The 22,354-nt window shown below is 53.1% G+C and overlaps 1 protein-coding gene and 1 non-coding gene across 4 annotated transcripts; both read left to right on the top strand.

Annotated features, from left to right (window-relative positions):
* The first annotated feature begins 451 nt into the window (after positions 1-451).
* Positions 452-8,052, top strand: LOC135269935 (melanoma-associated antigen D4). 3 transcript variants are annotated; one of them, XM_064364591.1, is made up of 13 exons: positions 452-543; positions 1,518-1,728; positions 1,995-2,849; positions 3,354-3,557; positions 3,661-3,724; positions 3,921-4,000; positions 4,389-4,480; positions 5,143-5,222; positions 5,308-5,350; positions 5,777-5,839; positions 6,788-6,902; positions 7,222-7,652; positions 7,848-8,052. In XM_064364591.1, the coding sequence occupies exons 2-13, from the start codon at positions 1,519-1,521 to the stop codon at positions 7,855-7,857; spliced, it is 2,247 nt and encodes a 748-aa protein (XP_064220661.1). In that variant the 5' UTR covers positions 452-543; position 1,518; the 3' UTR covers positions 7,858-8,052. The 3 variants fall into 3 exon arrangements, with proteins under 3 accessions (XP_064220661.1, XP_064220660.1, XP_064220662.1); XM_064364590.1 differs by having other exon boundaries at positions 1,488-1,728; XM_064364592.1 differs by having other exon boundaries at positions 1,488-1,728; positions 7,222-7,664.
* On the top strand, positions 6,417-6,543 carry LOC135270001 (small nucleolar RNA SNORA11). Its single transcript, XR_010338229.1, has one exon. It is a non-coding gene; the product is annotated as a small nucleolar RNA SNORA11 (small nucleolar RNA).
* Positions 8,053-22,354: the final 14,302 nt, after the last annotated feature.

The following is a 22,354-nucleotide window of genomic DNA, read 5'->3' as shown; positions in this document are numbered from 1 at the left end:
GCAGGTTGAGGATTGCCACTTGTTGCAGTTAGAGACCCAGCTCACTAATTGTGAGACCTCGCTAATTGTGACCTAAGGGGCCGTGCGGAGGAGATGGGGCATAGTGGATCCCAGACCAGGCTGGAGGAGTTCGGGTGAAAGGGCAGGGCAGGACGGAGAAACCTTGTGCAAAAGTGGGGGGCCTGAGAAGAGATGATTGGGTGGGTCGAGCTGCACTGCAGGGTGTGAGTGTGCGCGCCCGCGGGAGGAGGAGGAGGAGGAATGAAGCGGATCTGGCGGGAAGAGCCCCCCCCACTACGACTTCGACCCCGCCGCCCACCCACCCGCGGAACCGCATGCGCACTGGGGACCTGGAGGAAAGGGCTTTTGTTGGGAAAGCGGGCGGGCTGGAGGGGTCCGCGCATGCGCAGGCTACCCAGCCGCGGGGGGTGCACGGAGAAAAGGGGCGGGGTGGTCCGGGCTGCTGTGCTGGCAGCAGTAGGCGAGGGCGCGGCTGCGGGGTTCCTGGTGCTGAGGACCGACGCCATTGGAGCCCCGGGGAAGGTAAGGATCCAGCCCCAGGCAGGACCGGGAGAGGGCGAGTGGAACCCGGCACGCTGCGCCCTCCCTCCGCCTCCGGATCTGAACAAAGCCCAAGCACTCAGAACCGGAACCCCGTTAGAGCCAAGGTCTAGACAGGAGCCCCCATCACCACCAGACCCAGGCGCCCCGATCTGAGCCCTACGGAAACCAGAGCCCAGGATCCTCACCCCCTTAGCAGACCCGTGTGCTCCGAGCTGAGCTCCCTTGGACCGGAGGCCCCACCCCCACCCCAACCACTCCTAGATTACTCGAACCGAGCTGACCGCTTGCCCCCTTCCTGGAGTGCCAGTCCTCCCGTTTGAGATCTCCAGCGCTCCGATTGGAGTCTCACCTAGGTCCGAGGCCCCCACTCCTCCATCCGCCTCTAGTGCTGGAGCCTGAGCCCCACCTAGGCCCCCTGCCCGGACCTAGCCAAAAGGTCCCTGGGATTCTGTTTCGCAGAGCTTGTCGCTTGCCGCTGTCCCCGGCGATGTCTGAGCGCTCCCATCTGCTCCCCCTTCATCCCGGTCCCCTTCTCTGGCCCTTCCATCCAAACCCTTTGTTTCTCTCTCCCCCAATGCATCCCCTTTGGGACTCTTGGGACCCCAGCCCTCCAGAACACCCCCCATTCAAATCTGGCCACTGGGATGGGGAGCCTGCCCATCCTAAACTCCGCTTTCGGTGCGGCGTCGCCCGCGACCTCCTCTGACCCTTTCCTTGGGCTCTGTCCCTGACCAAGTCTACCCCATCAGAAAGCCAAATCCTCTTCTCCCCCGCTTGCCCCCTCCCCCCGTCCCCCCCACCAGCCTTTTACTGCCTAATATTGCCTAGTAACCTGATGATTGTCGCCCCTCACGTCCCGGGAGATGCCGCCTCCCATTGGATCCCGCCCCCTCCCCCTGCAGCTGCTTCACCCTCCCTCTCAGGCAGAGCTCTCTTCTCCCTGGGACCCGCAGCATGGCTGAGGGAAGCTTCGGCGTGCAATCGGAAAACTACAGTGTTGAGGACATGGACGAGGGTAGCGACGAAGTCGGGGAGGAAGAGATGGTTGAAGGCAACGACTATGAAGAATTCGGTGCCTTTGGCGGCTATGGCACCCTCACCAGCTTTGACATCCACATCCTCAGAGCCTTCGGAAGCTTGGGTCCAGGCCTTCGCATCTTGTCGGTGAGGCTCCTTCCAGGCCGCCTGCTCGCCGGGGCCTTTCCCCTGTGAATGGAGGAGGGAGGAGGGGGGAAGCAAGGAGGGTTGTGTGGGAAAGGGCTGCCCGGCTTCCCCAAAGCTTCCCTCCCCTGCTGGGAAGAAGAGGATTTGGGAAGGTCTTGGGGTGTCCTGGGCTGGCTGCTGGGAAGAGGCTGGCCCGCCCAGCGACGCTAACACAAGTGTGTCGTCGAGCGGCCTGCCTTCCCCTACCCCTCTCTCTGGCCTTGCAGAATGAGCCCTGGGAACTGGAAAACCCTGTGCTGGCCCAGACCCTGGTGGAGGCATTGCAGCTGGATCCGGAAACACTTGCCAATGAGACGGCTGCCCGTGCTGCCAACGTTGCCCGCGCCGCCGCCTCCAACCGTGCGGCTCGGGCCGCTGCCGCCGCTGCCCGTAGCGCCTTCAATCAGGTGATGGCTAGCCACCGGGTGGCCACGCCGCAGGTCTCAGGAGAGGATACCCAGCCCTCGACCTATTCCGCCGCCGCCGCCGCCGCCGCCGCCGAGGCTCAGGGGCCCAGCCCGGAGCCCCCCCTTGCTTCTCCGCAGACCTCCCAGATGTTAGTCACCAGTGAGATGGCCGCCCCCGGGGCCCCGGCAACCTCTGCACAGTCCCAGACAGGCTCCCCGGCCCAGGAGGCTGCTACCGAGGGCCCTAGTAGCGCCTGTGCTTTCTCTCGGGCTCCGAGTGCCAGTGAGGTGGACGCCACCCGGCCCAGCACAGCCTTCCTGGGTCCGAACGATGTCTTTGATTTCACCCAGCCGGCAGGTGTCAGTGGCATGGCCTTCCCACGCCCCAAGAGACCTGCCCCAGCCCAAGAGGCTGCCACAGAGGGCCCCAGTGCTGCCTCCGGGGTGTCCCAGACGGGACCTGGCAGGGAGATGGCAGCCACTCGACCCAAGACCACCAAGTCTGGGAAGGCTCTGGCCAAGACTCGGTGGGTGGAGCCTCAGAACGTTGTGGCAGCAGCTGCTGCCAAGGCCAAGATGGCCACAAGCATCCCTGAGCCGGAGGGTGCAGCTGCTGCCACTGCTCAGCACAGTGCTGAGCCCTGGGCCAGGATGGGAGGCAAGAGGACCAAGAAGGTGAGATCCCCCCACCACCTCCACACCCTCTGGCTCCTGTCCTTTCCCTCTCCTCCCTCTCCCTCTTCTTCCTCTCCTGTCCTCTTTCCCCTGTCTCTCCCCTCCCCTCCCCCTCCTCCCCTCTCCTCCCCTCCTCTCCTCCCCTCCCCTCCTCTCCTCCCATCCCCTCTCCTCCCCTCCCCTCCCCTCCCCTCCCCTCCCCTCTCCTCCCCTCCCCTCCCCTCTCCTCCCCTCCTCCCCTCCCCTCCTCTCTCCTCTCAGCTAGTCCGTGTTTCTCCAACACAAGTTTGCTGAGCATGTTTTCACTCCACGTAGTCCCTACCCTCAGGACTGGTGGGAGAAGAGGCTGGCTGAGTGCCTGGCACTTAGTAAGCACGCAGCACATGCCAGCCGCTGCTGGTACTGCTCTCGTTTCCAAGAGCCTGCTACGGGAGAGGTGCGTGCCGGGCGCTTTGGCACGGGGAGCCTGGTAGCCCTGGGTCTCTCCTCTCTCGAATGATACAGTCCAAGCACCTGGACGATGAGTATGAGAGCAGCGAGGAGGAGAGAGAGCCTCCTGCGGTCCCGCCCACCTGGAGAGCATCACCGCCCTCATTGACCGTGCGGGCTCAGTTGGCCCCTCGGCCCCCGGCGGCCCCGAGGTCCCAGATACCCTCAAGGCACGTACTGTGCCTGCCCCCCCGCAACGTGACCCTTCTGCAAGAGAGGGTAAGAAGCCCGCCCTCCCCCACCTCCCTCCTCTCCTCCCTTGCGGGCCGTTTCTCTGCCGTCACCCAGGCCTTGACCTCCCCGAGTGTTCCTCCTTCTCCAGGCAAATAAGTTGGTGAAATACCTGATGATTAAGGACTACAAGAAGATCCCCATCAAGCGCTCAGGTAGGCAGCCTGTGCCCCCTTCGCCACCCCCTAGCCTGTGGGCACCCCTTTGCTGGCGGGCCGCGGCGGGTCCCTCTGTCGCCACGGGACGACGGGGTTCTGGCCGTGCCACCCTCCGCGGGGCTGACCAGGGGGTTACAGCTCTGTGATCCCTGCTCAGCCCAGGTGCTTTCTCCAACTCTTCCCCCTCCCGCAGACATGCTGAAGGATGTCATCAGAGAGTATGACGAACATTTCCCTGAGATCATTGAACGAGCAACGTACACCCTGGAAAAGGTGGGTGCAGGATGGCAGCAGCTCTGTGGAGGAAGAGTGGGCGTGGGGTGGCGTGACCCTGCAGACCCTCAAGGCCCAGTCTCTGGAGCCGACCCTAACCTCCCCTACTCTGAGCTTCCACTGCACTGGCAGTTTGACCCGTGCTTCCTGCCCTCGGCTTCTCTGTCTCACGCTCTCTGAGTGTGTCACCGTCTCGCGACGTGGGTCTCATCGCCTCTGCCAGCGTCAGCTCCCACAGGGAGGGTCCTCCGAGTGCTGTCGTCTTCCGCCCTCGCTCACGACTTTGGATTGCCTGCTGAGGAGCCCTTCCAGCCGGGAATCGATTCTCTGCCGGCAGGATGCCCCGCATGGAGTCTGGATCTCACGCTCTACTTTCTCTCCCATGTAGAAGTTTGGGATCCACCTGAAGGAGATCGACAAGGAAGAACACCTGTATATTCTCGTCTGCACACGGGACTCCTCAGCTCGCCTCCTTGGAAAGTAAGAAAGGGAAAGCGGGTCATGGCCTCCCTCGGTGGGGTGGTGCCCCTCCCCTGCCCGAACCTCCCCCCACCCAACCGCCCCCCAGCGAAGCAGGAAGACGGAGCTTGAGTCCTTGAGTGCGGTGCATAGCTCCCTCCCACACACAGCGAGGGCTGCCTGGTGACTGCTGGATGAAAGGAGCTACGGTAGCCTGGGGTGAGGCCTTGCTGCCTCACATCTCCCCAAGCCGCTGTCGGGCTTTGCCCCCAAAGCTTCCGAGGAAAGTGGCTCGCCTCTTCCTCCTGCCTGCCTGGCCTGGGCCCGGCAGAGCTGGCCTAGGGGAGAGCTTCCTCCTCAGTGTAGGTCCTGATGCGGAAGGGGCAGGAAAGGTCTGGAGACGTCTCTGGACACACGTTGACCATTTGCAGAGCTTCGGCTCCCTGCCTCGCCCTGTCCCCTGCGGGACCCTGTCAGGGAAGTGTTAGTACCCACGTTTCATAGAGGAGGTGATTAAGTCTCAGGCGGAGGTGCGAACGGTCTGCCAGCAGCCAGTGAACCCTGCCTGTCCTGGGAAGAGTTCCCCTCCAGCCGGGAAACCTGAGAGGGCCTAGCTGGGAGAGCCTGGTGCGGTCTCTCAGGCAAATAGCTGCTAAACAGGATTTCTCTTTCCACACCTTTAGAACCAAGGACACTCCCAGGCTGAGTCTCCTCTTGGTGATTCTGGGCGTCATCTTCATGAATGGCAACCGTGCCAGTGAGGGTGAGTGGCTGGACCTGCAGCTGGGGGGCCACCCACAGTCTCATCTTTTGGGTGCCAAACTCTCGAACCTCCTCTCCCCTCGCAGCTGTCCTCTGGGAGGCACTACGCAAGATGGGACTGCGCCCTGGGTATGATTGGGCTCCCCAGCTCCTCCCCTGTGTGCTGTCCTCTGGCCAAAGAGGTCCCGGGATTGCAATAGGCTGGCGGTCTGGCCCAGGGGCGTGGGGTGCCCTGGGCTCGGTAGAGAGCAAAGGGTCTCACCGGGTGGGGCGGATGGGAAGTGGTGCCGGACGCTGCTCAGCCTCCTCCCTGCTCTGTGGCCCCAGATGACATGTAAGAGAGACAGTCAGAGTCAGGGGCTCCATCATGTCCCTGCCTGGGGCACGCATCCCTGACAAACCGTCCTCTGGCCTCTGCTGCGTGCCCAGGCCTCCACGGCGATGCCCCGTGGGCCGGGAAGCTCCTAGTCATGCTAGCGAGGGCCCCTGCCGGCGTGCAGGGTGGGGCGGGCACTGCCGCTGTCTCTGCTCATGGATTCCTTTCCTTGCCCTCAGGGTGAGGCACCCGTTCCTTGGCGATCTGAGGAAGCTCATCACAGATGACTTTGTGAAGCAGAAGTAAGTATCGCCTGAGCTAACTGCGTCTCTCACTCGGGCATCCTTTTGCTCTGGTCTGGCTGAGAAAGCCATCGTTTCCTGTCTGAAATCTTCAACTGGAGGGATGATGGGTGCCTCTGGCCTGGGAGTGAGTGGCGGGAGGGCTATGTGAGCGTGTGGGGAGCCGAAGGCCAGGGCGGTGTTGGGAAAAGGGAGCGCACGTCACGGGAGGACACGGTGTGAGGTATGATAACAGCCACCGTCTCCTCGAGCACCTGCCCCGTAGACTGACACAACGGTTCCCCCCGGTTTACACCTAAGGAACCCGGGGCTCACAGAGGGGGCGCCTCTGAGCGGGGCTCACAGTTGGTCAGGGCCTCAGCCCAGAATCTCCTGATTTTCAGGCCAGGGCCCACCCTATCCCCATCCCTGGAGGACTTGCCAACGCACAGGCGCACATGCACACCCACAAAGGGTCAGGACTTCAGGAGGATGTCTGGGGCACGCTTCTCCCGGCTGGCTGTTTCTCCCTTTCTGGTCATTTCCTCTGGTGGGCCTCTCCAGGGCTCTGCCAGGGTGTGGCCAAGACCCTCCAGGCGGGGTGTGCTCAGAGCAGGGGGCCTGAAGAATGGCTCCTCTGATTACACACACCCAACAGAAATCAGGGCTCGTAGTGATGAGGGGCATAAAATTGTGGCCTCGCTACAGATAAAGGCCCTACATGTGTCCCCCCTGCACCTCCACGTGGCCTCCGGGGAGGACCAATGGCAAAAGGCTTTGAAGGCCTCACCGTTGCAGGAAGAAGTCCTGCCAGTGGGTTTGGGGATTAGAGAAGGGCTGGAGGGGCGGGGCAGTCCTCTTCCAGGGGCGGGGCTGCGGCATCAGATTGAGGAGGGCTCCCGGGGACCCATCCATTCAGCGCCAGGTCTGCTTGGCTACAAGCCAAGTTTCCTTCCCTCTCACGCCAAGGTACCTGGAATACAAGAAGATCCCCAACAGCAACCCGCCTGAGTATGAATTCCTGTGGGGCCTGCGCGCCCGCCATGAGACCAGCAAGATGAGGGTCCTGAGATTCATCGCCCAGGTAAGGGAGGGCCTCTGTCCGGTGCCCCGCACTGGGGGTGGTGTTCTCCACATCTTGCTGGTTTCTGGGTCGAGGCCTCCTTCCCGTGATCCTGTATTCCACTAAGGGTGCCGACACTCACAGAGGACCTGAGCCCCCTACACAAGGTCACAGATGGGGCAGAACCCCAGGTCTGGCACAGGATAGTAGGGGCCCCCGATCCCTGTGGTCTTGGTTTTTGATGGCATTAGGCAAAGCACAAGGAGGGGGTGAGGCGGGCCGAGGGCGCTCAGCCCGTGTGGGGTGGCTCCGTGTCTACACTTGCCCTGTTCCTCCTCAGAATCAGAACCGAGACCCCCGGGAGTGGAAGGCTCGTTTCTTGGAGGCTGTGGATGATGCTTTCAAGAAGATGGATGTGGATATGGCCGAGGAACATGCCAGGGCCCAGATGAGGGCCCAGATGAACATCGGGGATGAGGCTCTGATTGGACGGTGGAGCTGGGATGACATACAGGTCGAGCTCCTGACCTGGGACGAGGACGGTGATTTTGGCGACGCCTGGGCCAGGATCCCCTTTGCTTTCTGGGCCAGATACCATCAGTACATTCTGAACAGCAACCGTGCCAACAGGAGGGCCACGTGGAGAGCTGGTGTGAGCAGTGGCACCAACGGAGGGGCCAGCACCAGCGTCCTAGACGGCCCTAGCACCAGCTCCACCATCCGCACCAGAAATGCCGCCAGAGCTGGCGCCAGCTTTTTCTCCTGGATCCAGTAAGAGTTTCGGTAGAGAAACGGGACTCTGCAGGAGGGCTGCGGGGGGGTGCGAGATGTCAGAGGGAGGGCCGGGGTGGGGGGTGGGGGCGACGGCGACAGCGTGGGCCGACACTTATTTTGTTACGTACACCCCACCCCGGTTCGCGAGCGTGTCCGTGGATGTTGTCACCTTGGTTTCCTGTGCTTTTACAGGCACCGCTGATGAACTGCAGAGATCTTACTGGCCAAGCCAGAGCGCCTCCTCTCAGATTCCCTCTGGACACAGCACCCTAGGCCGCTGCTTCCTGTCCGTCGGAAGTGGCGTGCAAGATGCAGCTCTCTTTGCTTTTCCTGCTTTCGTTGTGTGCTTTTCCTTGTGCTTTCATGTTTTGGGTATCAGTGTCACATTAAAGTTGCAAAATTAATGTGGACGTCTCTTCCTTTACCTGCCCCCCATTACTGTACCTGGCCGTGCTTGGGCTCGTAGCAAGGCCACTTCCTCAGGCTCTCTGGGGCAGGTGGGCCCCACCTCTGCCAAAAAGGCCCACAGGGACAGGTGGGATGCTGGGAGGTGCGGGTGTTGGTTGCACCTGAGTGTGCGACCAGGAGTTTGGAGAGGCCCCAGCGCTCGTGGTTATGTGATTTCTCTACAAGCCTTGACCGGCAGCCCCAGGGGCACGGCAAAAGGGAGGCCAGAGAGGGGGTGGGGTGGAAGACGGCAGCTTGGCGCCGGTGCCACTGCCCCTCCCACCGGGGACAGGGTCCAAGGCTCTCGCCAGGACCCACCTCCCGCACCCCCTCCTCGGAGATGCTGTTCCGGAACCCTGGGCTCATCACCCACACAGTGCAGGACCCCATCCTCGGTACAGAGTCTGACGGACAATGAGGTGGGCCTCGCAGTGATGTTGGCAGCCCTCCAGTGGGTAGGAGGAGGGGCCGTGATTGCCAAGGGAGCAGGATGTCATGAAAACAACCCACGGTGCAGGCGGGCACAGTCCGTCGCCTGTGACGGAAGGCGGCCTCTTTGGGGCTTCGTGGCCCTTCTCCCCCAGAGGCAGGGCTCTCCCGGTGAGGACGACACCAGGTCTACCTAGGTCCTGGAGTGTTCAAGGGTTGGGTGATGTCTGGAGGGCTCTGAGGTAGGGCTGCACACGCTTCAGGTGCCAGACGGTAAAGGCAGACAGTTTGGCCTCCTGGGAAGGGCTCAGTGGCAGGCAGGGACAGTGTCCAGGGCTTTCTGGAGTTCCCTGGTATTGTCCAGGGTTTGGGAGGACAGAGCCCTAGATGAGGAAGGAAGACACAGTAGCGGAAGGCTCCCTGCCTCCCCCTACCCCCACCCCGGCCTCTGTTTCCCCTAGAGGGGCTGCCATCTCCGCCAGGTCCAGATCCTGACCCAGACCGGGCTACCTAATTTGGGAGGGCCAGTGGAAAATGAAAACATGAGTCTCCTTGTCAAAAACTATGAAGGATTTCAAAACAACAACAGCAGAGCATGGGGCCACATGGGGAGCCCTCGTGAGCATCACACTGCATAGGTTGCACCCCCCGGAAGCTGTCCTTCAGACAGGATTGGCTGGGTCTCCCTGTTGGCTGCCGCTGTGATTTCTGCTTCTCTGGTGCTTGGGTCCATGCTTGGCCACACTGACATTCTGGGACTCTGACAAAAATCCAGTCCCAAAGTTTTACAGGCACACACACACACACACACACACACACACACACACACACGGAAATGGAGTCCCATTCCCTTTACGTCTCCTGGTCCGTGGTCTGGGCTGTGGAAGAGATGAGGGATTTCTGGGACTCCAGCCCTGGTGTCACAAATTTAGTGCTATTTGGCCGGAACCTCCTTGGATACCCCTGTGCACATAGCAGGTACATGCCTGTCCTTGGATCGGGGTGGGGGAAGTCTCCATCAGCCACAGGAGTGAGTTTGAGCACAGTGTGCAGAGGGCACTTGAGATATGGAAGCTCAACCGGAAAGGAACAGGAAGCAGCTCTCAGAGGCAGGTCACCGCCTCCACAGGCCTCCAGGCTGGCTGGACGCTGCACCTTTCACGTCGCCTTGCTGCGGTGGGGACTCGCCAGGGGCCCACTCCCCCTACCCTGTGGCGGCAGCACTGAAAGCAGCTGGGAAAAGAGGAGGAGAGGAGGGAGGCAGGAGCGTCCTGGTGGAAAATGGGGGCAGACTGGAGTGGGACTCCTGCGGGAGGCTCAGACCCGCCACCCTGGAGACGACCACCACCTCACTCACACGGCAAACAGGAGGCCCAGGCAGGTCTCCCCTCCACTCGCAACCTGGGGTCTTCTGCAGACCCCACACCACAAAGCCCCACGGTCCACACCAGCAAGTGTTTTCTGAGACCCTGCCGTGGCACTGGACAGCTCCAATAGCCTTCTCCCAGCCCGGCCTGCTCTCTCTGATCGCCCCCCGCCCCAGACCTGGCGATGGACCAGCATTCTTGAATTCACTTGTTTCCAGTTATTGACATTATGCATAAAGTTGTTCTGATTATAAGTGTACAACTTCTTGTCTGGGCCTATGTTTCCACTTCTCGGGCAAGCCTGAGAGGCAGGGGCGGTAAGCCCATTTCATGGTCTCAGCCAACTGAGGCTCTGAGAGGGAAGATGCCCTCCCCAAGTTACACAGCCAGGAAGCAGCAGAGCACGGACTTGAACCCGGGGCCCCCTGAGGCCAGGGTGCGTGCACTGGGCCCTGCTGGTGGCCACCCCTGCCATCCAGGGGCTTGCAGTGTCCCGTGGGTGATACACCTACCTGCTGGGCACTCTCTCCTGACACCCACCCTCCCGCCCACCTGCTGGACACTCCCCATCTCCCTTCATTTTGCATGATCGCCACCACTCATGGCTTCCCCGGATGCCAGGTTCCACGCTAGGTTTCTGAGGCCTGCCCCCTCCCTCCCAGCCTCCGGAGACATCGGGTTGGGTGCTTTCCTTCCTGGGCATCCATCCTGCTGCTCCTCCTTGTTTTTGTCCTCATCAGGCCCTGAGCCAAGAGCATTTTGCCCACTGCCTCATGACACCCTCAAAGACAGTCTGAGCTACTAGGTACATCCTCCTTATACACTTGAGGAAACAGACTCAGAGAAGGGAAGGGACTTGCCAGAGATCTCTGACCCAGCTCTGCCGCTGCCTCCACTAGTGACCTTGGCCCAGCCTCTTCCCTTGACCGGTGGCATATCGTTTGCGGTGTGCATGTGAAGAACCCTTCACATGGTTTGCACATTGATTGTTATTTGGCGTCAATATGGAATCGTAAGAGTGCTTTTTTGTGTGCAAACCTTTCCTTTGTCGGGGAGTGTATTTTGCAAACATTGTCACAATCAATGGTTTGCTTTTTCATTTTGCTAACGATGAAAAGCCAGATTTCTAAATTTGATGAAATTCGCTTAACCTGTTTTTGCGTGGCTATTGCGTTCTGTGTCATAGCTGTAAGAGTCCTTCGCCTACAGCAAGGTTCTCAAGGCTTCATCCTCCATTCTCTTCCAGAGGTCTTATGCTTTCGCTTTTTTGTTGACATTTAGGATCTTCACAAATTTCAGAAGTTTGAAATCATACCGAGTGTCTTTTCTGACCACAACTGAATGAAACTAGAAACCACTAACGGAAGGAGAATTGAAAAAGTCACACATAGGTGGAAATTACAACACTCTCTTCAATAAGCAATGGGTCAAAGAACAGACCACGAGGATATTAGAAAATACCTTGAGACACATGAAAATGAAAACACCATATGCCACAAGTAAGGAGATGCAGGGAAAGCAGTGTTAAGAAGCAAGTTTATTGTGGTAAATGCTTACAGTGAAAAACGAGAAAGATCTCAAATCAACAGCCTGTCTTTGTGCTTCAAGAACTAGAAAAGGAACCCAAAGTTAGCAGAAGGAAGGAAGCAATAAAGATTAGAGCGCAAATAAAGGAAATGGAGAATCGACAAATAATACGGGGAAAAAAACAGTGAAACCAAGAGCTGGTGTCTCTGAAAAGGTCAACATAACGGACGAACCCGTTAAGCAGTTTAACTAAGACACAATCGAGAAGTGTCAAATAACCGAAATCAGAGTGACAGAGAGGCATTACGATTGATACCACAGAAATAAAAGGAGTGTAAAAACAAGACCGGGCACAACTATACACCAGCAAATTTGGTATTTTAGAGAAGTGGATAAATTCTGAGAAACATACATGCTGCCAAGACTGACTCTTAAAGAAATAAAAAACTCAGCAGATCTCGATAACTCGTAAGAAGACTTAATCAGTCCTCATCAACCTCCCAACAGAGAAAACCCCAAGACCAGATGGCTTCAGTGGAGGATTGTACCAAACATTTAAAGAAGAATTAGGACCAGAAACAGACACACACACACGCACGCACGCACGCACACACGCACACACACACCCCCCAAAAGAATGTTTATGCATACATATTCAACAAAAGTCTAGCACACCCAGTTCAACAACACGTGAAAAGCCCACGACCACCTGGCCTTTATTTGTGGAATGCAAGAAGTTTCGACCAGTGAAAATCAATTAATTCAGTGTACGGCATCAACAAAATCAAGGACAAAAACCACAGAATCGGCTCAATCGATGCACTAAAAGCATCTGACAAAAGTCAACCCCCTTTGTGATAAAAACACTCAAACTCCTTGGGACAGAAGGAAACAACCTCGACATCACAAAAGCCCGATATAAAGTACTCACCGTGAACACCGTACTCGATGGCGAAAGAGTGAAAACTCTTCCTCTAAGATCAGGAGCAAAGCAAATGTCCACTTTTGCCTCTTCTTCTCAACATAGTCCTGGAGGTTGAGAGGGTAATTCGGCAAGAAAATGGAATTAAAAAGCAATAAAAAGGAGAGAGATCACGAAGCAACCAGTGTCTGCAGTGGCTAAGGAGGCATCGCCACGGACAACGAGAACTTTAAGGAGATCATTATTCCAAATCACGAACAACCTTATGCCCGCAAATCTGAAACTTTGGATATAATTTACACATTCCAAGAAAATACCACAAAATGACAGAAACAGACTAAACATCTGGGTTGTCCTACAAATTCTAGATGGGTGGAATCTGAAGGAAACAACAGCAGCGGCCACAAGAAACTACGGACTTTGATGCCGCCACCGATTACTTCTACAAAACATCTGTAGAGGAAAGAATGTCAATCTTACCTTCTTGCCAGGTAACATAGAAAAGGGGAAATGATTCCCATCCCATTTTATGAGCCATAAACCTTCAAGGGCATGGTAAGAAATGAAATGCACAGGCCTGTCTTTCACACAAGCACAGAGGAAGAAACCTTGAATAAAGCATTTGCAAAACATATCAGTTAAATCTCCATAAAGGAAAACGTATCACAAACAACTCAAGACTATTCTAGAAATGAAGCGGTTCAGTCCTTGAAAAATTTCTCTCTCAGAAGTAACGTATGAAAGAGAAAAAATATGATATTCCTTACGGAGGCAGAAAGGGTATTTTATGGGTTTGATTTTTTTTAATGACCACACACTCATGGTAAAGCCTCTTAGCCAACTACGAATAAAAAAGAACTCTTTTGATTCCATCAGAATATCCTTTAAAATACCCTTTAAAAGCTTACAAAAACAACGATACTCATTGGTGACATGTTGACAGCTTTCCCTGTGAGAACAGGAAAAAAAAAAAAAAAAAAAACCCCAGATACATCCACTGTCACCACTTACAGTGCCATGAAGGAAGAAAAAGTAATCAAGGCGGTCCTGCGAGAACAGCCCTAAATGCATACGCACGTTAACCAAAGGACATGCTTGTGAACGTGCGCCACGATAATAACACTAACACTCCAGCACTGGAAACTACTGAAATGTCCATTAGAGATAAAAGGCATGAGCAAATTGTGGCATCGTCATACAGATCAAAGTACTGTGCGGGAATGCAAAGAAACGAAATTCAGCTACACAGCACAACAAAAGTGAATAGTTCAAAGAAAAACCTAATGTTGCCAAGAGAAACCCAGATTATAAAATATGTACTGTAACGATTCTACTTATATGCGATGTGTTCACAAACAGGCAGAATTACCTTCAAGTGTTCAAAGCTCAAGAGCGGTTAGATTTGCCGAGGTGGAAGAAAAGAGTGACTGGCATGAGTGTGCTTTTTGGCTGTCGGCCACACAGCACACCATTTCTTAACCCAGATCGCAGGGGATCAGACGTTCCTGTGTAACCATTTACTGAGCGGTTCCCTCATTTTTTGGGCAACTCCATTTTACATTCTATTCCACTACAATGTACATAAAGATACTTAAATGAATAAAATCCCAGGAATGTCCATAAACAAAGGATTCTTCGGTGATTCGTATATTGTCTGACCACAATGCCACAATGGGATCTAGAAATTAATAACAAAAGAACATTACAGCACCCCCCCCAACCCCCGTATATGTTTGTAATGTATGAAACATCCTCCTAAGAAATCCATGGCTCTAAGAAAAACTCAGGTTGAAATAAGAAAATATTTTGAGCTTACTAATGAAGCAAGCTCCAGCGGTCTTTGCTGCCCCTATTACTAAGTCTCCTCAATGGGGAAGTTTAGATTACACAGGAAGACTCTCCAGCATCTCTGAGAAGGGGCAAGATGCCAGCAATTTGGACGTCAAACTCCAGCGGAGGTAAGGGACTGAAGGGTTCTGTAGACAGCAACTGAAATCCCCATGCCGGGTTAGGATGTATGCCCTCAAGTGAGCCTGAAGTTCCGACGCCCATAAATCTGCTGGTTCATGCTCTGCAGACGGCACATTTTTCCTCCATCTCCCAGAGTTGGGGGAGAGACATTTGTCATGCTGGGAGGAGTTGAGAGGGATCCCCTGGGTGTCTACGTGATTTTTAGATACACTTTCTAGAGCCCTCGTGAAGTTTATAGCCCCCACCACTACCAACAACGTGCAGGGATACCTGGCAATGCCAGCGTGGCAGACAGTTGGAAGGTCCGGTGGGAGGGGATAAGTCGGTTGCTTTCCGGCTGTCCCTACTGCCGGCGGATGCTCAAGCTCTCTTGACAACACAGTGAGACTCCGTCTCTAAAAAACAAAACACAGAAATGAAAAACGAACATGTAGTCCCAGCTACTCGGGAGGCTGAGGCTGGAGAATCGCTTGAGCTCAGGAATTCGAGGCTGCAGGGAGCTAGAATCGCACCACTGCACTCCAGCCTGGGTGACAGACAGAGCGAGAACGCCCCACACCCTCAGAAAAGATCAAGCTCTCTTAATCAGCCAAGTCAGGTGTCGCTAGCCTGTCTCCTTCACACCTTCTGCCACATTCCTTCTTTTGTCTCCTCATCCAGTTTCTTTGTCTTTAGGGGGTAAGGCCTTGAGAAGAAAGGATGCAGCCAGGAAAGAGGGACGGGGAAGAGAGGGGAGAAGTGAAGGTGAGAAAGAGAAGGGGCGACTGAAGCACATGACCGACCAAAGGCGCCCAGGGGAACCTGGGAGCAGGAACCAGGGTCCCGGGCGAGTCGAAACAACCCCTCATGCCGTTTGGTCTGTTGGGTGCTCGGGTTGCAGGGAATGGGCATCCAGTTGGACTTCATGAGAACTCACACCTTGGGTTGTGGAGGGCAGGACACCATGAGAGGAGTCCCACCCTGCTGCAAAAGATAGAAGAGGACAGTTGCCCCAGCACAAAATGGAAGGCAGAGGACGGTAGATGGCAGAACAAGAACTAGCATCAATCACATTTTCTTCACTGAGCCCACCACAGAAATGAGCTCCCTTCCTGGGCACTCTCACAGCCCCTTGCCCTTGAACCTCACATCACTGATGGCAATTTGCAGAGGAATGATTAAGTCGGTGATTCACTGTAGGACGCGGTGCCCTCTGAAGCTGAAGCTAAACACACAGGGCCCACGTTAGGCCCAGTACCACTGAAGGAACTAAGGATTAGTCACCGGCTAAGTACCTGGCGGGGGGAGGAGGGGGAGCGGGCACGCTGAGGAGAGAGAATGGCATAGAGAGAAGGAAAAAGCACAATGAGGGGAAAACCAGGGAGGACAACATGAGAAAGGAAAGAGGGAGAGGAAGGGCGGCGAGGGATATGGGAACTCGGAGGGAGGACAAAGGGACAGACAAAGGAGGGAGGAGAGAGTGGAGATGAGGGGTGATGACGGAGGCTGAAGTGAGGTAGGACGAGAGAGGAAAGAAGGAAGGAGTGTAGAGGAAATGAATGAGGGAGTAAAGCAAAAGACACAAGGGGAGAGATCCTTTACCAAAGGGTGATAGATGAGGAAGGGGCAAGATGAAGGGGCAGTGAGGGAGAGAGGGTAAGGGGGAGAAAAGTGCCAGCTTTGGGAAGTCTACCCTGCCACGGGAAAGAGGGGATTCCCATCCCACGTGGGACACCTCTTGCCCTGCTCCCTGTGTCATTCAGGGCCTTCCCGCCCAAACAAACAGGGGGACCGGTCACATCAACGGCCACCTCTGCCGAATCCAAGCTCTGCACCAGATCCTCCTTTCCCCTGCCAGGTGCGGGTTTCAACTAGCAAGTTTAAGGGAATCCCTCCCCTTCCTGGGATTCCTCCCCGACTACACCAGTTGCAACCACTTTCATGGTTACAGAGACCTGGCCTCTCCCACAAGAACCCTATGGGCCAGCCAGTGTGATGCACTGTGCATCATATCTGTTCGGGATGAAGCATGTGTGTGTGTTTGTGTGTGCGTGTGTACTAATAACTGCAGGGATCAATATATCTGTGGGAGTTGTGAATTCTTTCCATGTGACTGCCTTGCTAGAATCCTCTCCCCCAGGGGCCTTTATTTCAAGGACCGACTCTGCTTTTCTCCCACAGCCCAATGAATGCATCAGACACTCAGCTTCAGTTCCCATGGCAACGGGGGCTAACGGTCTAGGGACTAAGGATGAGACAAAGAGAAACGCAGAGAAATGTACGTGTTCTGTCTTCCTGTGAGGTACACAAGCCCCTATTCAGGGATTGAAAAGAACATTCGCTTTAGTTCTACCCTGCCCTCCCCGGAATGCTCGGTGGAGGAGGACAGAAACGAAGATGGGCCCGACATGGATCCAGAATGTCTCCATCCTCTAAATGCACCTGCGTGGTTTGCAGACAGGCTTCCTTGTCCCCGAGCCACCATGTTACCAGCAATGTATTGTACCTGCAAACCACGCCTGTGGAACCTAGGATTCCTGCTACCCCAACTCGCTTTCCTCTTTCCTACCCTCTAGCCTCTACCCTAGTAGGGGAGGTTTTTTTTCAGTCATCCCTATGTTCTGACAAAAAGCTGCAGCCAGCCCAATTTCAGAAATGCTGTCTCAGAAGGGTCCCCCGATCCTTCCTGCCAGAGTCACACGGGACACACCCGGTCTCTCTTCTCCTCAGTGGCCCGGGAGTCCTCAGCCCAGACCATGGGACCAGTTCCTAGGGCTCCCCCTTCCCGCCACACTCCTGCTCCACCAGGGCCCTGGGGAGACTCAGAGGAGGAACGATTTTGATAGTCTCCCACTTCTACTAGCGGCCAAACTAATCAGAGGCCTCTTCCCTGCCCCTCTTCCTGAGCAGCCCACCGCGTCCTGTGTATTGGTTCCCCTTACCAGAGACTGGAAAAACAGGGTGCCGGGCGGGACATGAGACATCCTACACTGTCAATTGGTGAAAAATGACAACTCAAAAGCTGGGCATAGGCCCCCAACTTCCCTTCCCTTCCTTCCATTTATTCCAGTGACTCTCTGAAGTCCCTTTCTCCACCTGCATTCTCCCCTCCTGGGCCCCAGCTGCCCGCCATTTTCCACGTCCTGTAACCCCTCAGTTCAAAATATCCAAGTAAGCTCGTCTTCACTGTAATGCAGCAACCCGCAACCATAGCCACGCCCCACACCGGAAGGAACCACAGGAAGGTCTTCCCACCTTCCTGACCCCCATGGACATTAGGGGATGTCCATTCTCCTTTTGGTCAGGGGGTTTGTCTCCTATGCCCTCCTGCATACCCACCTGCCAGTGACTCCCCTGTGGTTCACAGCCCTCTCAGGGGAGCGCAAATCCCCTCGGCTGCTGGTCTCTGTCTGGATGACCATGACCACTTTCCCTTGGAGAAGGACCCATGGGGAATGGCAATGCCAGGGTGGCAACGCTTCGCTTGAACTGCTCTGCTCCTTAAGTCCCCGACAGTACCACTCACAGGACTGTAGAGGCTATGCCAGTTACAGATTTCAGTGAAGGGTCAGTAGTGACTACATGAAATTACAGTGGAACAAACTATTAGTGAGCGATGGCTAAGTATCCACGCTTCTAGAATCCAAAAAGAATCACCCATCCCCTGCCTCCTCCCACGGAAAAGATAAGGTCTTCTGAGGACATTCCATTTCAGGGGAATCCCTGTTCATGGCTTTTCTTCCTGTTTTGAGCACGGCCCTTTTATCTCCCTGGAAAGGAGAAAGTCCCCTCCATTAACCTGCTTCATTGCAGGGATTTCTTTATGTCTCAATAATGGGATCTGTCTATGTCTCCACCTCCCTGTGAACACATGAACACACAGAGTCAATCACCCAAACACTAAGGAGCTATGAGTGTCCCAGCATTATCCCCCACCCAGCTCTGTGCAGTGGCTCACACCTACAACCCCAGCTATGCAGGACACCGAGGCAGGAGGATTCTCTGAGGCCAGGAGTTGGACACGAGCCTGGTCAATGTAGCGAGACCTCATCTCCAAAAAAACAAAAACAGGAAAACTTAGCCGTATATGGTGGCACACCTCTGTGGTCTCAGCTACTCCGGAGGCTGATGCAGGAGGATCACTTGAACCCAGGAGTTCGAGGCTGCAGTGAGTTATGACAGCACCACTGGACAGAGCTTTGGGAGACTCCACTTTGAAGCCAGGAGTTCAGGACCAGTTTGGGCATCACAGCGAGACCCCACCTGCAGAAATAAAAATTAAAATGTAAAAAAATTTAAAAATATCTCTGACCAATACCTTTCTCAAAATTTGAATTTGTCAATGCACATTACCCTTCCTTACTCAGCCTGGATCCCATAGACTTCAAACTTCATTTCCTCACCCTCTGGACATCTCTGCCCTGCCAATCCCTCATTGTCAATTTGGCCATCCCTGGGGATGGAGGTTATCAGCAGGGCTTTAGCTGAGAGCCTGAATCACAGGGCTGGTCGTTCATATTTTTAACAAAGCCAGCCTCTCTGTTTGATCCCATCTTTACCCCTCACCCTTTCACAGTTTGAATCCCTGCGGATGTCCACTGTGTCTCTGCATCTTCAAATTCTCCTGCTCCAGTGCTTATTCCCATCAGCGTACAATTACGCTCCACCGTCCTCCATGGTAAACAAGCACCTTCCCTTGGCGACCCTTCCCCACCAGCTGTTCTCTCACATACCTGCTGCCCTTTGCAGTAAAACTTTTCTGGTGAGTTGTTTGAGCAGGTTGTCACCACTTCCTCATCTCCACCTCCAACGTCTTGCACGGCCTTCTGTCCTCCAAACATGCTTTTCTTCAGGCTCCTTAGTAACTTTCGTACTGTCAAATCCAATTATCATCCTTCTGACTTGGCTTGCCCTCCTAGTAGCATTGAACAGGCTGTCCACTGCCAGTCTCTTCAAATCGTGTGGATTTCAAGAGAAATCCCAGGAAAACATTTCCACGAAACCATTCTCTTCTGGTGATCTTCCTTCCAGGGTAGATCCTGTTCTTTGAGTTATTTCCCGGCTCCTCTTCCTCTTTTTTGTTGCTGTGCTCCAGATTGTGGCTTTGTCTCCTCCTTTTCTACATTTTCTCTCTAAGAAATTTCCTTTCACTTTATAGACGTAAATAACACCTACATCTGCCACTTCCTGTATCCATCAGTATGTTTGATTGCAAACGACAGAAAAACACTCAAGGTTGCTCAACCGAAAAGAAACCTGATGCAAGGATATCAGGTTGCACATGGAGTCAATAAAAGGACTGCACATCCAGGATCGGAAAGCAGTCGGTATCCATGGGAGTGTGAGACAGAAACAATCACGAAGGTCACGCCTGAGAAATAGCTTTGTTTTCACATTGTTCTTGCAACCTTGCTGCTCTGCCAGAGAGGTCGCTTTGGAAACCTCCTACCGCATTGATATTTTTCAGCCTTCTGGAAGTCTTCGTATAGGTTTCGTTTTGTAATCATTCAAAAAGATCCCTCCAATTTGTATCCTAACGTATTATCAGTACGTACGTTAACTCAGGAATAACACGAACATTTTGAATTTCTCCAGAGATTCTTTCCTCCTTCATTAAAAGAACCAGCTTTATTGAGATATAATTCAGATACCACAAATTTCACTCGTTTAAAGTGTACAGTGCGGTGGTTGTTAGTCTATTCAAAGGTGGAGCAACTCCCATTCTGTAGGTGGCCTTTTCACTGTGTTGATTGTTTCATTCGGTTCACCGTAGGATTTTGGTTAGACGTAATCTCGACTGTCTAAGGTGGCTTTTTGTTGCTTGGGCTTTTTGTCATATTCAAGAAGCAATTTCCAAGACAGATGCTATGGAACTTTTCACCTATGTTCTCTTCTAGGAGATTTATGGGAAAAGATAGTTGAAAGGATATCTATGATAAGTGATTAATATCCAAGCTATACAGGGAACTCCTACAACTCAATACCGAAAAAGAAGACAACAAACTGACTAAAGAATGGGCAAAAGACTCGAATAACGTTTCTCCAAAGAGGATGCGGGAATGCCCGACAGTATATAAAAAAGTGCTTAACATCACTAATCATCAGAGAAATGCAAATCAAAACCACAGTGAGGTATCAGCTCACACTTTGAAATATTATCAAAGAAAGCAAAAGATAACAAGTGTTGGAGAAGATGTAGAAAAATTCCAACCCAGGCACACAGGAGCAGGCATGTAAAACCGTGAAACCACTGTGGAATACACCAGAGTGGTTCCTCAAAAAATTCAAAATAGAACTAGTATGTGATCTGGAAATCCCACTGTTGAGTATATATCCAAAAGGATTGAAATCTGGGCCTTGAAGCCATGTATGGACTCCCAGCTTTATTGAAGCATTACGTCCAACAGTCAAGATTAAAACACAATATGGAAACAACCTAAATGTTTCTCAGCAGGTTAATGGATATGTTAAATGTGGTATATATGTAAAATGGCACACTATTCAGCCTCCACGAAGAAGGAATTTCTGCGAACAGACACAAATAATGCGGGTTCTAATTATTTCAGCTATCTGAAACAATCAAACTCATAAAAACAGGAGTGCAATGTCGCCTGCTTGAACTGGGAGGGAGGGGGAAACAGGGAGTTGCTGTTATGTGGGTATAAAGTTTCCGTTGCACAAGAGGAATACATTACTGGGACCTGCTGTGCAATCCTGTGCCTATGGTTAACAATATGGTATTTTGTATTGAAAATGTTATTGAGGGCAGATCTCATGTTACGTGTTCTTACCACAATTAAATGAAGTAAAATAAACCCAAAAAGTCGTGCGACTATCAAAACCTTGTAATTTAAGCATTTTTTTATTAAAAAAAAAAAAAGCTGTATGTATTTAAGTGACCTAATCTCCCTTCTTCTTCAAACCGCTGACACCCACTGATCTATCTTCTGGCTCTCTGATTTTGCATGTATTGAACGTTTCCTGTAAATCGGATTCTACAATATATGACCTTTTTGACCAGCTTCTTTCCGTAAGCACTACGTTTTCCAGATTAATCAGTGTTGTGGTGAGTACCAATGCATCACTCAATTAACTGCCATATAATAATACCACATGTTGGTTACTCCTGCAACTGTTGATGGGCATTTAGATTCGTTCACTTTTGGGCTATTATGGATAAGGCTGTTATGGGCACTCTTGTACAGGATTTTACCTGACTTGTCTTTTCAATTCTCTTGGGTGTATTCCTAGAGTAGACTTGCTGGGTCATAAAGCAACTCTAACTTTTGGAGGAACTGCTGCACCCTGTCCCAAAGTGATTGAAACATCTTACAATCCCATGAGAAGTGTCTTAAGATTCAAATTCCTCCACAACCTTGCCAACATTCGTTATTACCTATCTTTTCAATTTCAGCCATCTTAGTGCGTGGGAAGTGGTATCGCAATGTGGATTTAACTTGAATTTCCCTAATGACCAACGACGTTTCTTGAGCATCTTTTCTTGTGCTTGTTAGCCGGTTGTGTATGTTCTTTAGAGAAATGTCTATTAAAATCCTTTGCCAACTTTTATTTGAGCTGTGGGTCTTTTTTATTACGCAGTCATGTTTATTAGATAATGCAAATCGATTTCAAATGTGAGCTATATGATTTTCCAGTCTTTTCAATAATCTCATGAGTTGCCTTCCCTGTCCCTGATGGTGGGCTTTGAAGCATAAAAGTAGTTAATTTTAATGAAGTACAATTCCTCTGCGTTTTATGTTTTCCGCCCATGATTTGGGTGCCATATCTACAAAGCCAATTCCCATTTCAAAGTCATGAAGATTACCCCAACATTTCTTCCAAGAGTTACATTTTTTCCCCTTAGATTTATGTCTATCATCCATTCTGAATTAATTTTCAGGCATGGCATGAGATGGGGGGTCCACTTCATTCTTCTGTGTGGGCATAACCATTTGTCCCAGAACCCTTTGTGGAAAACACTCTTCTTTCTCCCTTTGAGTTGCCTTGATACACTTGTCGAAAATCCATCGAACTTGAATGAAAAGTTTTATTTCTAA

Source organism: Aotus nancymaae, unplaced genomic scaffold, assembly GCF_030222135.1.
Source record: "Aotus nancymaae isolate 86718 unplaced genomic scaffold, 86718_ANA_hifiasm-v0.15.2.pri h1tg000058l, whole genome shotgun sequence".
Lineage (NCBI taxonomy): Eukaryota > Metazoa > Chordata > Mammalia > Primates > Aotidae > Aotus > Aotus nancymaae.
Note: the sequence above shows the minus strand (reverse complement) of the source record. Positions and strands in the feature narration are given on the sequence as shown.

Bases quoted from the DNA above. Each gene is read 5' to 3' on its own strand.
- LOC135269935 (XM_064364591.1), top strand. From the start codon at position 1,519: ATGGCTGAGGGAAGCTTCGGCGTGCAATCGGAAAACTACAGTGTTGAG. The intron at 3,558-3,660 runs GTAAGAAGCCCG...CTCCTTCTCCAG, and splicing joins TGACCCTTCTGCAAGAGAGG to GCAAATAAGTTGGTGAAATA. The intron at 5,840-6,787 runs GTAAGTATCGCC...TCTCACGCCAAG, and splicing joins GATGACTTTGTGAAGCAGAA to GTACCTGGAATACAAGAAGA.